At 35.9% G+C, this 15,574-nt stretch overlaps 1 protein-coding gene across 1 annotated transcript in view; it reads left to right on the forward strand.

Moving 5' to 3' along the window:
• COL19A1 (collagen type XIX alpha 1 chain) overlaps positions 1 to 15,574 on the forward strand; it is a gene marked incomplete at its 5' end in the record, with an annotated part of 154,010 nt that overhangs the window by 71,421 nt on the left and 67,015 nt on the right. The window contains 2 exons of the mRNA XM_029285489.1: positions 3,867 to 3,920; positions 10,971 to 11,024. Of these exons, the coding sequence (XP_029141322.1) occupies positions 3,867 to 3,920; positions 10,971 to 11,024 (108 nt within the window). The remainder of the gene's footprint in view (positions 1 to 3,866; positions 3,921 to 10,970; positions 11,025 to 15,574) is intronic.

Raw genomic sequence — 15,574 nt, forward strand, 5'->3', positions numbered from 1 at the left:
TAACTAGAGCTGACCCTGCTAGCTTCAAGCCCAGATAATATGTTGCTTTTGCTAAGATTTACATCACCTGACTAGGCTACAAAATTTTGTAAATAAGGGAAGGCACCTGTAATATGAATGTGGGTTTTAAGAGTAGCAAATGGCTTAAAACTAGTTGATTCACTGAAGTCCAGAAACATTTATTTGTCTGTTGCTTTCATTACAAAATTGTAACCTAATTCTTTTATTAAATAAAATACTTACCCTTTGTGATACTCCAGACAAGAAGCACAACCATGAGTACTAATGCTATCTTATTTGTAAGGTTACATTAAAAGAATCTGGCAAATTTGAAAGTACCTCTCACCCCTTGTTTTTGCTCTGTGAAAGCTCTCAGATGCTTTCTCCACCCCTCTTCCTTCCCACTCAATCATTTATTAGATTATTGTCTAGGCCAGATCTTTCTCCTGTCTCCCAAGCTCATTCCCATATACCATTACAGACAGTAAATTCAATGCTATCTCAGATCAAAATTATTAGGGCTTTGCATATCTTCAGAAAAGTGTTGTGATCTGGTAAATGTTCAATTCACTCACCTCCTTGAAGCCGATTCCCAAAATTCACAAGCAGCCTTTCAAAATAGTTGTTGCTTCTGTTTCTGGCTGGTCACAGTAGGAGTCAAACTCAATAGTAAAGTCATCAAACTTGTCATAAATTCAGACAGTGCTTCAGCCTTAACATTTTGTTGTCCCAGGTTATCATTTTTAACATTTTAAAATTATTATTATCAAATTTATTTGCCATCCATTTCACAGTTTGAAACAATTGAGTAGCTTAACCTTTTATCATGACCATGGAATTTAAGAAGTGGGAATTGGTCAGAATCTCTTTAGAGCCCTAAGGACAATCTGATATATTTACACAAAATATTAGCATGTTTGGGGAAATTTGGCATTGATAAGCCAGAAAACAACACTGAGATAGGGAGAGAATCCCAATAGCAGCTCCAAAATGCCCAGTAATATTATGGCAGACTAGAGGCTAGAACTAGATTGTGAAGGATTGTTATGGTTGGCAGAAGAAATATGGAGCAGCTATTCAGAGAATCTGAAGATGGAGTAGAAATTTGTGAGTGAAGCCAGATATACTGAGCTCACAGTGATGAATGTGGAAATCTGGAAATTTGACATGGGGAGAGATGGTGGAATGTGTAGAAGCAGAGAATCCATGGTGGGTGAGTAGGTAAGTAGACAATAGCTAGAGAAACAGCACATGGAAAGAAAAGGGACATTGTGAGTTGCAGTTTTTGTGTCATACATTTTGGGCATCAGGCTAAACTTCTAGTGATGTAAAAACAGAAGCAGAGACTGTCAGTTTCCCCTTCACCAAATCTGAGGTAGGAAGTGTGTGACCCTAGGGGAGAGTTTAAATTCTGTGGTTTCATATTACATATCACAATAATGTATTTGGTTTATGATTAATGAACTAAGCATGAGGAATGTTCTTGAGCATATAAGCCAGAGATGGGAAAAATATAAAATTGAGAGAAGGAACTCTATGAAGTAATTAATCTTTATTAAAATACTTACAATATTAATTGAATCCAGCTATACCATATAGCTAAGACCAATCATCTGGCAGTTTAATTTTGTAGCATCTTTTAAGATCATCTCAATTTTCTATCACTTTCACTACTGAGTGTATGAATAGCATTTGAAATCAAGTCAAGCTGAAAATAAGAGGTCATGTTGATCAAGCTGTGGAGAATTTGAGTTATGCTAATGTAAGAAAGTTATCATGTATGATCTATGCATTTTATTTAAATGCTCCATTCTAATATCTCCACCAGAATCTGCTTTTTTAGGAACTAATTCACACTTCTCTTTTCAATAAAAGAGAAATGTTGTTCCAGGATTAAAGGAACTGGCCTTGTTTGGTATGAATGATAAATTATCTGAAGTTGACTTCAATTTTTTTACTTTAAAATATGCAACTTACTTGGCTATAGAGAAATATTTTTTTTTAAAAATGATTTAATTATGTATCTGTAAATAAGACAGAAAATAGCTCTGTAGTTATGAATAAAAAGATTCCCTTGTCATGTTTTTGTTGGCTTCATAAATATATGTCACTCAGGTTACCAGGCTGATTTAAGAGAGGAAAAATTGGGCCATGCATCTTGTGTATTGTTCTAAAGTTTGAAAACAAAGTCAAATAAAGTCATGAACCTGAAGCCATGAATTGACTTCTGGTAAAGATGCAGCCAACAGCTTGACACGCCCAGAGAATTCTCTCTCTCTGAACTGTCATTTTTTTTCAACTTAACAACAGAAGGAACAGTCTTCCTGTCATTTATTTGACCCTTGTGGATTAGGGAAAGTCCTAGAATCATCCCTCAAGGTCCTCCGATAACAGCCAAAGCAATATAATTTAATTAAAACCAGCTAGAGCTTTCTCAAGTGACTGGTTTGAGATTACACAGGACAATATGTAGCACTGTGACACCAAGGTACCTCTTCATCCCAAAGATCATATTCTCTGATAAACACTGTGAGGTGAAAACTGAAAATGATTGAAGCCAAACTTTATGTGAACCACTTCACAAAGACCATGCCTAACTTATACACAAACACACACACACACTTCTACACATGCAGATAGGGACACAAAGATGCTTTTGCTCCACTTATTGAGAGTATAAGTTTCTATAGCTCTTGTGTCCTTGTCAGTAGAAGTCTTGAATTCCAGTTTTTTCCTATAATTCCAGTTTTTGATTTAATATCTCTTCTGCATTTCCCTATTTTATAGTCTTGTCATAAGCTTTTTTTAAATCTCAGAAATTTGGGGGAATTCACCCTACCCTACAGATCCCCAGTCTTCTGTTTATATATCCTGTCTTGAAGAAATTTCTAGGTGGGGATTAATGCTACTACTCTGAGACAATGTCCCGAAAATGATCTCCTAAGTTGCTCAGTTCTCTGCTACCATTTCTATGATATGCTGTATCATTACTTAGGATTGGAACTTCTTAAAATAGTATTTGATTTGATTTATTTTACTAGTTATATTATTTTTAGATTCCATTATTATACTTACTGTTTTTCTCTTACACAAATATGTCGCTTACACACATATGTGTGTGTGTGTGTGTGTGAATACTTATTTTATTCAATATCTTGTTTGTATCTGGTCTCAGGGCTGCAATAATATATCTGAATTTGAATTTGGTTTGCTGTAGCATTACTTCCCATTACTCATTTTTCTGTGATTGCGGATCCTTTTTGGGATTGAAATGTCTTTTTGAAATCTTTTCAAATGCTTTCCCAAGTACAAAGGTATCTGGCTATCCAGACAATTTCTTTATCATCTTTATGTGTGCTCTGCTTTTGTGTATTTCATCCTAGTTTCTGGATCAGTGGTCATGCTGACTGAAGATAGTGAGCGTTGCAATCATGCTGAGGCATCAGGATAGTCAAGACTGCCCTCTCACCATTCAGCATAGTGGAGAGCATGTAGAAATGTCTACCATACGTGCAAAAATTAATATAAAAAATAACCCTCAGATATTGAGGCTACCATTTATTCATAAAGCAGGCACACATTCTTTCATCAAATCTATCCAGTTCAAAACTTATTTATTTGAAAAAATATCAAGCAAGAACTGCTCAAATCTACAATTGAAACCACCTTTCAAATTAAAATGTGATATTTCTATGCTCTTTAGCAACTGCTAGCACCTGCTAGCCACAGCCATAAGAACCTGTTTGAATACTGCTTGAAATTAAACTTTAATTATGAAGGTTTGCTTACTATTTTAGGCATATGAGCAGCTACTTTAAGCTATATTAATGAGGGAAGTAACATTTGAAAACTGTCTATATTTACAGAGTGTGCCAGAAATAGAAGGCCCCCAAGGCCCACCTGGAAAAGAAGGTCAGCGGGTGAGTAAATATGATAGCAACTGGCAGATACTAATTGATCATGCTGTCTGTGCTTCAAAATAGGTTTATCAGAAAAAAACACATCACATACAACAGCACTCTGCAGTTACAGTGCAGAATTAAAATGGCTCAACATGGTTGAGGCTTCTGGGCAAGCCTAGGAAAAAGGATGATGTTTTAATGAATCCACTTATTCAGGTTAATACAGCTTTTAAAGCAATAACATCTTTTTCTTCTGATTTACCCAAGGCCCAAAACATTTCTTCAAACCATGCACAACCCATTGACTTTTTTCAGCATTTTCTTAAACATAAATCTACAAGTAGCTAGGCAAACTATGAAATGCTAAAGTGACTAAATATTGCAAACGTGTGCAATAATTGCTGGTAAATGAAACATAAATGTTTGGATCTGGCCTATTAAATATATTATAATTGTCATGTGAAACACCTGAAGCATTGTTTAAAGTTTATATAAATTGGTGTTTCTAGCTAAAGAGAAGCTTTCCTTTTGAAATGAAAGCAAATTTAAAGGTCAATGCAGTGCCAACAGGAAAAATAGTCAGAGAAACATTATTTTCTGGAATGTTCTTCCTATCAATGTGTTAGAGTTTAGCAAGAAGCTTCAAATAAGGAACTTTTTCTTAGGAGGCATTTAAATGCTCAGTCTTTGATTTGATTAGAAAAAGTATTCAGTTTGCTATTCTTACTATTTGGCATATATGAAATTTAGCAGCAATATTTCCTCAGGAATTGAATTTACTGGTCAGTTTCACTATTATTACCATTATTTGGAAGAGAGAAAAAATAGTATTAAAGAAAGTACTCCTCTTTCATTCTGTATCAGATTCTAAGGAGATTAGATCCTGTTCAAATAATCCTGCAACTTCTGATTAAAACTCCTGAAAGGAAGAAGAAATAATACTGTTTTGCTGTTTATAGTTTTAGTATTTGCTTTTTACTTAAAGAATGGGCATATGTTTAAATATTACATTTGAAAAGGTACTGTAGAATGATCCAGACTTTGGAGGCCCCTAGCCATAATAAAAAATTTAAAAATTATGACATATGAAAGTAAAGATGTAACTTGGGTATTTTTAAGTAAAATATATTATCATACTTAAGAATAAAATCCCAGTCAAATGGCTTTCCAATTTCCCCACAGTCTTATGCTAGGCCTTGGCATTACTTAGATATCTTATCCTTGGTCATGTATAATTAAACCAGTTTTATAACTACAGTGTTCTTACATCCCTAGCCAGATTAACACTCCTTGCACTAAGCAGTGCTTTTTTTGTAAAAAAAAAAAAAAAAAAAAAAGTGCCAGAACTCACACATGTCATGCAACCCGCCTTGCCTACCCTACAAGGTTCCATCCAAAAAAGGTGCCGGAACTCTGTTCTGGGCGTTCTATGACAAAAAAAAGCCCTGGCACTAAGAATGTGGAATATACCAGGAAGCTATAATTTAATTCTACATAATTTTTCGCGTTTCCAGAGGGTCTTGTATAGGAGAACAATAGCAAATTGGTGCGCAGAAGTGAGGCAACGTGGAGTAATAATACATTTTGAGAAGATACTTTCAAATAGCTTATATCCTCCTTTCTATTGTTGCATGTGCATTATTTAATACATATGTTAGTAGTTTCAAGTCTAATTACCTTTCAAGGATTTCAGTGTGGAGCCAGGATGTTATTTGAAGCATTCTTCATTTTCCTTGGCCATTTCCATGAATTCCCCCCTCTCCCCTTTTAAAATTACTGTAAGTAAAATGAACATGAAAACCGATTTAGAGACGTAATGGAACAATTGCAGTTTTAGTGGAAACCACATGAAAGACCATTTCTTTTATCTGAACTCCAAGCATGCGAAACTTTAACCGCAGTGGACTTTCAAATCGCATTACCTCCCTTCAGATTCATTTAGACACAGCTGAAATGAAGCTTGCAATACCCCAGATGAAATCAAGCAGAGATTATTAAAATTTTTACAACTGTTAGTACGTGTACTGCTGAAAAATGAGGAGTTTTTCTGGATCCATTTAATAGGAAACCCTAATGAAAAGGACTCTCTTCATTAAAAAAAAATCCTCCAAAAAACTCCAAGAATCAGTTATTATTAAATGAATCCAATGATTGCTTTGCCTTAACAGAAAGCGCTACCACATGCACGAGACAGGTCTCTGTTGTTGTTTTTTGCTGAAGCCTCACATATATTTCTCATCCCTCCTCCTAGATTCCAATAATGTTTTTGGTTGTTGTTTTTTAAAGCAGGGGTTTTCTTGTAAGCCTTATCAGCCTTTAAAGCTATTGCTGGTGAATATTACTCCCTCTACTAGTGTTAAGTATTATTATTACTTCAGTGATGACCATGGCCACAATGTTTAGTAGACTGCTTGGAGTATATATTTGTGGTGCAATGATAGCTATGATAAGCCAGTCACATCTGGGAAAGTATGTTTAGCAAACAATGTAAATTACCATGGTACTGTACCAAGGGACCTTTAAATTGTGTCTGAAGTTATGGTCATCGCAGCCCCCTTGTAGACATGTCATCAAAGTTTGGGAGCTTAGCAGCCCCACCTGCGCTTATGACTGGCCCCCACCTGCTTATGCACCTCCCCATCTATGCCCTTAAATGCTGTAGAAGTTCCAATAGTACAGCATAAAGCACCGTCTCTCACAAAGGGCGGAATACTGGAAAGCCTTCACAGCAGAGTACAAAGAAGCTGACCCACAGGAAGTTCCAAGTTTCAAGAGTCTGCCACGGCACAAAGACCCCCTCCCCATGAATACTGAATGTCTGGCAACCTCCATCCCAGTTGCCCTTGCTGCCCTGCACTCTACCACACCTGCTGATCTTTGCCATTTTCTGCCTCCCACAAGGCCACCCAGTCTGGCCCTTTACAAAGATGAAGAAAAATGCTAAAGGCAGCTGCTCAGCAGTGACATCTCAAAATGCCCCTTTTCCCAAGCTCCCGGGGAGACCTGGAACATTAGAGCTGGCTGGCTTCATGGTGAAGGCAAAAACAAACAAAAAAAAACAAACAAAAAACTCAGAGCGGCCCTCATGGTCCCAAGGCTCTGTGAATAAAGTGCAGCTCTCCCGAGACCATTCTCAATTTTGAAAGGAAAAGTTTTGACCCCCTTTAGCATCTCCTGCTCCTCCTCCTCCTTCCCAAAGAGCCAGTCTCACAAACTTGATGGTTTTAAAGAGAAGCTTTGGCTTGACTTGCATGGGTTAAAAGCCATCAACTACACATCTCTAGAGGGACAAGAACCCTAAGAAATCAGAACAGAGTATCTTCAATATAGAAATTGCACATACTGAAATCCCCTGGAGCTTCAGATTGCCCGTATGTAAACATTTCACTATTGAAAAACAGCAGAAACAAATGGAAAAGAAATTGAATTCAGGAAGGCACACATACCATCTCGATGCAAACATTGAATGTGACGGTAGATATTGAAAAAATGTTAATATCACTTTTTGCTTTCGAATTGTGGTGTTGTGGTGTTGGACTCTTGAGAGTCCCTTGGAGTGCAAGGAAATCAAATCAGTCTATCTGAAAGAAAATCAAACCTGTCTGTTCTTTGAAAGGACAGATAATGAAGCTGAAGCTCAAATGCTTTGGCCACCTAATGAGAAAAGAGGACTCATTGGAAAAGATCCTGATGCTGGGAAAGATTGAAGACAAAAGGGGAAGGGGAGAGCAGAGGGTGAGATGTCTAGATAGTGTCATTGATGTAATGAATATGAATTTGGGCAAACTCTGGAAGACAGTGGCGGACAGAGGGGCCTGGTGTGCTGTGCTCCATGGGATTGCAAAAAGTTGGACATAACCTAGTGACTGAACAACAATAATATCATTTTTATTTTATTTTATTATTTGCCACCCAACTACTGTGGACTCTATGATTCATTATCCCAATTAACTAGGGTTTCAGTCCACTTTCCAAACATCAACATAGCATAATAGCAAAGGAAAAATATTCATCCTAGCATGAGGTTTTTGATGATCTGGTGCCTTTGCCTTCCTATCCACACCTTTTTCACCTGGAGAATTTCTAGATAATACTATCATTATTCAATCAACCTGCTTTATTTACTGACTATTACAGAGTAACCTTCAGCTTACAACCCTCCCTTATTTTTCCTCACTGTTTTCCTCGTTACAGATAATCTGTAAGTAGAAAGAGAGGCAATCACTTCACGAGAATATCATGGACTGCTAGCACTTCCTGTTGCTCCTAAATCAGAAATACCTTCACATTTCTTGTTATTAATAGAGCTCAGTGGATCATTTTTTTCCTATAGCACAGAATCTTATAAGAATGGAAAAGTAAGCATTCTACTCAGAGAGGTGATCTGAACATAATGTCAGGGTGGGTTTGCTCACTGTTTTGATATGTTTTGATATGTTTTGATATGTTTTGATATGCAGGGAACAAGGCATGTGAAAACCTTATATTTAGTTTTGTATTTTTCCAACCATTTATTATTTAATAAGGAACAAGACATGCATACCAAATTCTTTTGATGATAGTTCTCACAGAATGTCTAGTGAATGTACTATGTGTGATCAACTACTAATGGATTGACTTTTTTTTTACAATGCCTTTTCTATGAGTCATAAAAGGTTGGATAAATGTTATTAACAGGCTGTACTGATATCAGTCAGGGGTCTCCAAATTTGGCAACTTTGAGTCTTGTGAACTTCAACTCCCAGAATTCTGGGAACTGAAGTCCACAATGGATCTATAATGGACAATGGCACTGACAGCAATCAGTACAGAAACAATCTGGGGAAAAAATGTTATGCTTCCTAAGGTATATTTGCAAACCTTTTTGAAAAAATAAGTTACAGAGAATTCAGTTCTGCGTTTTGCATCTGAATCACATTTGTCCATGCCAATTCAAATCCTACTATATGCTTAATATTCCTTTAGTTTGTACTTACTTAAAATGTTAAAACAGTCAGAAACTGGAAAGGTAATCAACAGAATCTGATTTTTCAGCAGTATCTAAATTTGTAACAAATCCAAATTGCTTTGAATGCAAATCTCACATTTCATTCTGCATTTAAAATGGCACATTTAGTTAATAACTTTGATGGGAAACCAAGGTTCATATAATAAGACAACTGATTTAGAAGCTCTGATCATGCATAGATTTCATTGCCTGCAAGATCTTTCTATTCTCTTTAATTGTGATGGTAATAAAGGTTATCTTTCTTTGTATCTGTGGACCTCTACTGCCTACAAGAGCATATCCCTTCACTTTAGTGATGTAATAAAGCATTTTTCTCTGAAAGACTCACCTGAACTGAATATTGCATGTACACTGTGTCACCTGAAGCTTTTTAAATTATAGAGAAATATTAAAGTAATATAAAAGAAAACCCCAGTAAATACTTTTCTGCCAGTCACTTTTTATAAATATGTGTTGTGACATTGCCATGCACCTTGAATACCCCAAAGGACTACATTAATATTGATAATACAACCCTATTTTATAACAAGTTGTACTCTGTGTGTTCAGAGTTACAGGATGTAATGAACATCTGGATGAAAAATATTTACATATTTCACATATTTTTCCTCCTAAAATACGCATGTGGAAGCCATCAAACCAAAATCATCAAAAGCTATAACTAAAGTTAGGTTAACAAAAAGCACATTGACCTAAATGTGGATGCTGTATGTGAAACACATGAAAAATGCTAGGAGACACATGGCTTCGGAAACATTGTCATCCACTGTTTCTTGATCTTGGACCCATAGAACTGTTCAATTTATGAAGTCCAGATTAGTTAACAGGGAATCTCTGACAGTGACAGATGATTTGAATAATGGAGATCAATAAGTAAAAAGTGCATAATTCAGTTCAGATACTGCAGAAGTGAAAATCTGCCTAGAAAATGAAGGCAGGATATCTGTAAATCTGTAATGCATGGCCTATTTTTAAGATTTAGGATGGCAAGTGTACTGTAATTCTTTCACTGCCAATCCTGTCAGTTCCTTTATGGTAATTCATTTGAGTTTGCTGTATTTTGATATATGTCACACGAAAATGCTTTTATCCATGAGCTATAACTTACAAAACAAGTGCTAATTAAAATTTTTGATGAAGCAAACCTTTTTTGTTTTGGAGAAAAAATTCTTAAAGTGATTAAAACTACTTCATTGTTCATGGCATTTACTGTTTCTGCTTTACAGCCAGTTCTTTGTGGCTTCCATCTTTGGCTCAGGAAATTTTTTCAACTGCCACAGTTAACTGCTGTATTAGTTTTCAAATATACACAATTGTGCCTTCAGAAAGCTTTGATATAGACTGGGAAAACTATAAATAGGTCCTTGCTAGGAATGGCCACTGAAAGGATTAAAAGTAAAGCTTTCTGATTTTTCTTCCCAAAATTCAGTATTGATTTTGACCAGTTCTTTGACTGCCATTTTCTATTAGCTGGCTAAATCTTAGGTGTCATTGTATTGGTGTCATTGAATACATTCAGATCCTATTTAAAGTAAGAACATTGTTTTCTATATTGGTCATGTGGATGAAAATAACCAACAGAAGATTGTAAAATGAATATAATCATATGAAAAAGGCAGCACCTGTTCAGATTAATATTCTCTGAATAAGTGGGCCCTGGCAAAACGGACACTTCTGCCTTTATTCTTGTAGCAAATTGCAGTTCTGAGTCAGTAAAGTTGAACTTATCTTGAAAGCTCAACTTTATTTGGAGCAATATTTTAAAATGATGTTTTTAATGTCATCAATTTTTTTTAAATGAATTTTTTCATTTAAAATGAAAACATTCTGTCTAGAATAATTTGTGCAAGGCACTAAGCCAGTTTGTTCAAATCTGCTTCTACAGAAGAAAAGTGTGGTATATGATGCCAGGACCATACATTTCTAGTAATGTTCCAGAATGGTTGTTCTGGAAAATTTCCTTCCATAAAGATTTGATATTTTTCAAAAACGTGTTCTTTAAACAAATAACTGATTCTTTGTCCCAATAACTCTTGCTCTTATATTCTTTGTTTATCCAGGGACGACGAGGCAAACCAGGACTCCCTGGAACAGCAGGACCACCAGGGCCACCTGTGAGTACCCAAAAGGATAGCATCAAACTCAGCTTAGTCCACTATCCCTACCAGATACCCTAGGGAAGTTGTGTGAGCAATTATTTTGCTTTCTCTGCAGAAAAACAAAGATTAAAAAAAATGGCTCAGGCATATAGAGAGGTATGGGATATGGGTCTGATAAGAAAAATAGGATAACAACTTCTGGAACTGGTGGAAATGGAAAAGATTGATGAGCCTTTCGGACTATGTATTTATCCAAGATATTTAACTATTTTACTTTATCCAAAGCAAGGATGCCGTGTATTTCAAATGGGAAACGTGTGATTAAGAAAGGTAGTTTCAAAGATGCAGATCGTTTGAATGGCAGAATGCTGGAAAAAATATTCCACTGTAGATTAAAGGAGTTTGCTAAAGAATTAAGAGAAAATTAAGACATATATGAACTGTATAAAAGGAATTGTACTATGCTTTCATTCTAATAACAAGTATGTTGGGATTGTGCTAGACGCACTTGGAGCTTTTTGTCAGAGGCCCATGGATTGGAATCTGTGCTTGGACATATAGCTGAATCTAAGGAGATTCCTTCAGTTCTGGCATTGGGCTACCTCCATTTTTCTTGGTGTGCTACTTAATTGTTTATTCTGTAATCACTGAAAGTTCACAGACATATTCTACACAGGAGTAATTTTAGCAACATTAATAATGTGTCTGGAAAGGAACCAAATGATGTCTCTATTTATTAAAGGTAAAAACAAGAATGTAATAGTTCTGTTTGACATAGTTATATTGAAAATGAAAAACCTTCAGAATGAAGAATCCCTATCAGATTGGGGCATATTATTCATTAATAAAATGAAATTGTGATAGAGGAATGTTCTGAACATCATTGTTATTGGTTTTAGGAAAAAATACTTCACGATAGTGTGTATCTCCTACATAGTAATAAGCAGGTAGAGTACTTGCAGTCCAGATTTCTAAAATGGTCAACTAAATGATGCTTCTGTTCAAAACAGATTTCTTACATCATATGAATCAATGCTGGATTATGAATGCAGCATCTTCAGGAAATTAACTGAGCCTACTCATTTCTTCTTAAGACAGAACAATAGAATAACAGAGTTGAAAGGGACTTTGGAGGTTTTCTAGCCCATCAACCCCCAACCCCTTTTGGATGCCAGGGACTGATTCCATAGAAGAAGGGTTTTCTGCAGACTGGGTGGGAGGGGCTGGTTTTACATACTGTCTGGATCCTGCACGTGCATGGATGGGGCTTCAGTCACTTGTGCAGCCTGATTCCTGGCAGGCTGTGAGGCAGTGCCAGTTTGCGGCCTGTGGTTGGGGACCCTGTTCTAGTCCAATGTCCTGCTCAGCAGGAAACCCTTCAAAGGGTTTGTCCAATCTCTTCTTAAAAACCTCCACTGTTGGAGTACCCACAACTTCGGGAGACAAGTCGTTCCATTGATTAATTGTTCTAGGTTGCTTCTCTCCTTGACTAGTTCCATCTATTGCTTCTTGTCCTGCCTTCAGGTGCTTTGGAGAACAGATTGACTTCTTCTTCTCTGTGAGCCTCTCAAATATTGGAACAATGCTATAATGTCACTCCTAGTCCTTCTTTTCATTAAACTAGACATACCCAATTCCTGCAATCATTCTTTATATGTTTTAGCCTCCAGTCCCCTAATCATCTTTGTTACGTTTCTCTGCACTCTTTCTAGAGTCTCAACATCTTTTTTATACCATAGTGACCAAAACTGGATGCAATATTCTAAATGTGGTCTTACCAAGGCATTATAATTAACACTTCACATGACCTTGATTCTATACCTCTGTTAATGCAGCCTAGGATTGTGTTGGCTTTTTTGGTAGCTGCAGCATACTGCTGGCTCATATTTAAGTGATGGTTCACTAGGACTCCAAGATCCCTCTCACAATTATACTACAATTGAGCCCAGTGTCACCTATTCTAACATCACAGAAGTGTCCAATAGACCCCAATGTATTTTTTAAAATTATGATAATGTTAAATCTATAAAAATCCAAGTTATAAATACAAAAAATGGTCTTCCACTGAGGTTTCTTATGCAAGATATCCCTCTTACAGTTTCTGAAATGTTTTGAACTTGAACTAGCATTGTCTTAAGCAGCCTATCTTATTGTACTGTAATTTTTACAACTGTAATGTATGAAGTAACTGGACTTCTTTGTGTGTTAAGAACGTTGTAAATATGGCACTTGTATTTAGCATTAAATGGGTTTTAGGCTGAGAATGTCATGAATAAGTTCTACAGAGCTAAGTACCAAGCCATACAATGGATGCTGCCTTTTCTTCTGATTCTTTTTTTTAAACATTGGGTTGCGACTATAGTAGCACTTTATGTTAAATCAGAAAAGGAGACAGTTTGCTCACTCCAAGAATAGAGCTACTCCATCCTGACAAGCAGAAAAGGAAGATGCTGATAGGTTCCTTGTTTGCCCTATTGTGTCTCCCTACCCGATGTTTATATAACCAATATGCAGTATTCATTTATACCATAGCAAGAAAACATTTCACAGGCAGGATGGAACAATGTAAAATAAGAGTTGCTAACACCTAGCTAACACCATTTGATGTGATCTTGAAAAAGCTGAGCACTATCAGCCTGGTTAGTAATTACATGTAGTATAGATGTTTTAAATAAATAAATATATGATTTGATGGAAGAGATATTATGATAGGTATAGCTTTAAGAAAGATGAACAAATACGTCTCATATAAGATTTCTCTGTCCCAGCTGCCATTATGCTTGTCTCCCACTTCAAAAACTGACTTTTCTGGGTCCTGACAGAGTGAGAAGATCCATCTGCCATCAGAGGCTTCAGTGAATAGGTCTGCTAGCGGTGGGTGGTAAGTTGTTACAAGGGAGGTAAAAAATACACTTTACTGAGATCGGTACAGGTTAATGTACCTAGGGCTATGGGAGTAATTATTATACCTCATAATTATCCAACTAGGATTGGAAATTTTCATCAAGCACTAAATAAAATCATGGTTTCAGAAGTGACTATATAGAACAATAGATAGCAGAACGAACATCAATTTCACAGCATCAGAAAGCTACCTGATGTTTAAGTTTGTCTGACATGTTTTCTAGTAAAGCCAGAGCATTGTTTACTCTTATTCTACTCTTGTTGAAACTCAGAGCCCAGAACTCTGGCTCTGACAAATGCTGAATTGTTTTTATAACCATTTCATTGATTGGGGGAAAGTATATAATTTCTAGCCCTCTTAACAAACTGAGAGCAAGCTGATAATTTAGTAAACAGACCTGGTGACTTTGCTTAACCCACCGTTCTGTAAGAGTTCTCTCATTCTCACTGGACTAAGTTTAAGTTCCAGAGAAGGAATAAACAATACAATTGCTTCTGTTCGAAACCACAGTACTTCCCCCATTTACTTTTATGCTTTTCTTCAAATGCCTGTAAGAATAAATAATTATGAACATAAATTATGATTTTCTTTCTAGTGCAACATTTTGGGATTCTATTTTAGTGTCAATTATATTGTTTTAGAGGTATTCCCTTTATTATATTGCTGTAAATCTCTTCTATTCAATGTTGTGGGTCATTTAAGATGAAAAACTATTCAAGAAGCTCATTTTGAATGGAACAGCAGCTCCCTCTAGTGATTTTTTTCCCCTTCATACTCTTATGTAGTACTGGAAAATCTTCATTAACAGACCATCAAGCTATCTCAGAGCTTCATCAGCCATCTCACAAATAAGAAAGAACAATTAATTATTATAACAAATTTGCCAAGTTTTTATCATGGGGGATTTTTTTTTACTGTATATGCATTCTCAATAAAAGAGACACAATTCTAATTTGCTTTGGTATCTCTTTTTAAAATAATGATTTAGAGAATGTTCTGAAAAGCACTTTATAATGTAACTATATTTTTCTATATATTGATACACTATACCACTACATGGCTGCAGTGCTAAACAAGAAGCAGAAAGATTGAGGCTCAAAAGTATATTCAAGACATTTGCAATACCTCTGGCATTTTCATTCTAAAGCCTCTGCAGTACATACTAAACCAAATTTGGCTTCATTCAAGATTTATTTTCAGACATACCTAATATTATAGCAATGAAAAGTCTAGATTTTGAGATCTGCAATTTATAGCAAAGTATATCATGACAGCTATCTGATATGTGTGTGTGTGTGTGTGTGTGTGTGTGTGTATATATATATATATGCTTTTTTCTTTTAGAGCACCCTGTCGGCCCAAATATGGGAAAGAGAAGTCTTTCAAATAGGGTTTGAAATAGCTATCCCAGTTCTCCCTTAATTCTTTGTTAGCAATTCAAATTTTGGAATATTTTATTTATTTTATTTTATTTATATTTGGATTTATATCCCGCCCTTCTCCCGTAGGACTCAGGGCGGCTGACAATCTATTTAAAATACATACAAAACAATACAAATTTAAAATTAATTAAAAGGAATATTTAAATATTTGTCGAATTTAAAATATAATTAAAACCCCCCTAAAAATTACCCTAGGCCAGTCCTGCAAGCTGGAATAA

This window comes from Protobothrops mucrosquamatus, unplaced genomic scaffold (assembly GCF_001527695.2).
Source record: "Protobothrops mucrosquamatus isolate PMUCROS unplaced genomic scaffold, P.Mucros_1.0 scaffold1762, whole genome shotgun sequence".
NCBI classification, from domain to species: domain Eukaryota; kingdom Metazoa; phylum Chordata; class Lepidosauria; order Squamata; family Viperidae; genus Protobothrops; species Protobothrops mucrosquamatus.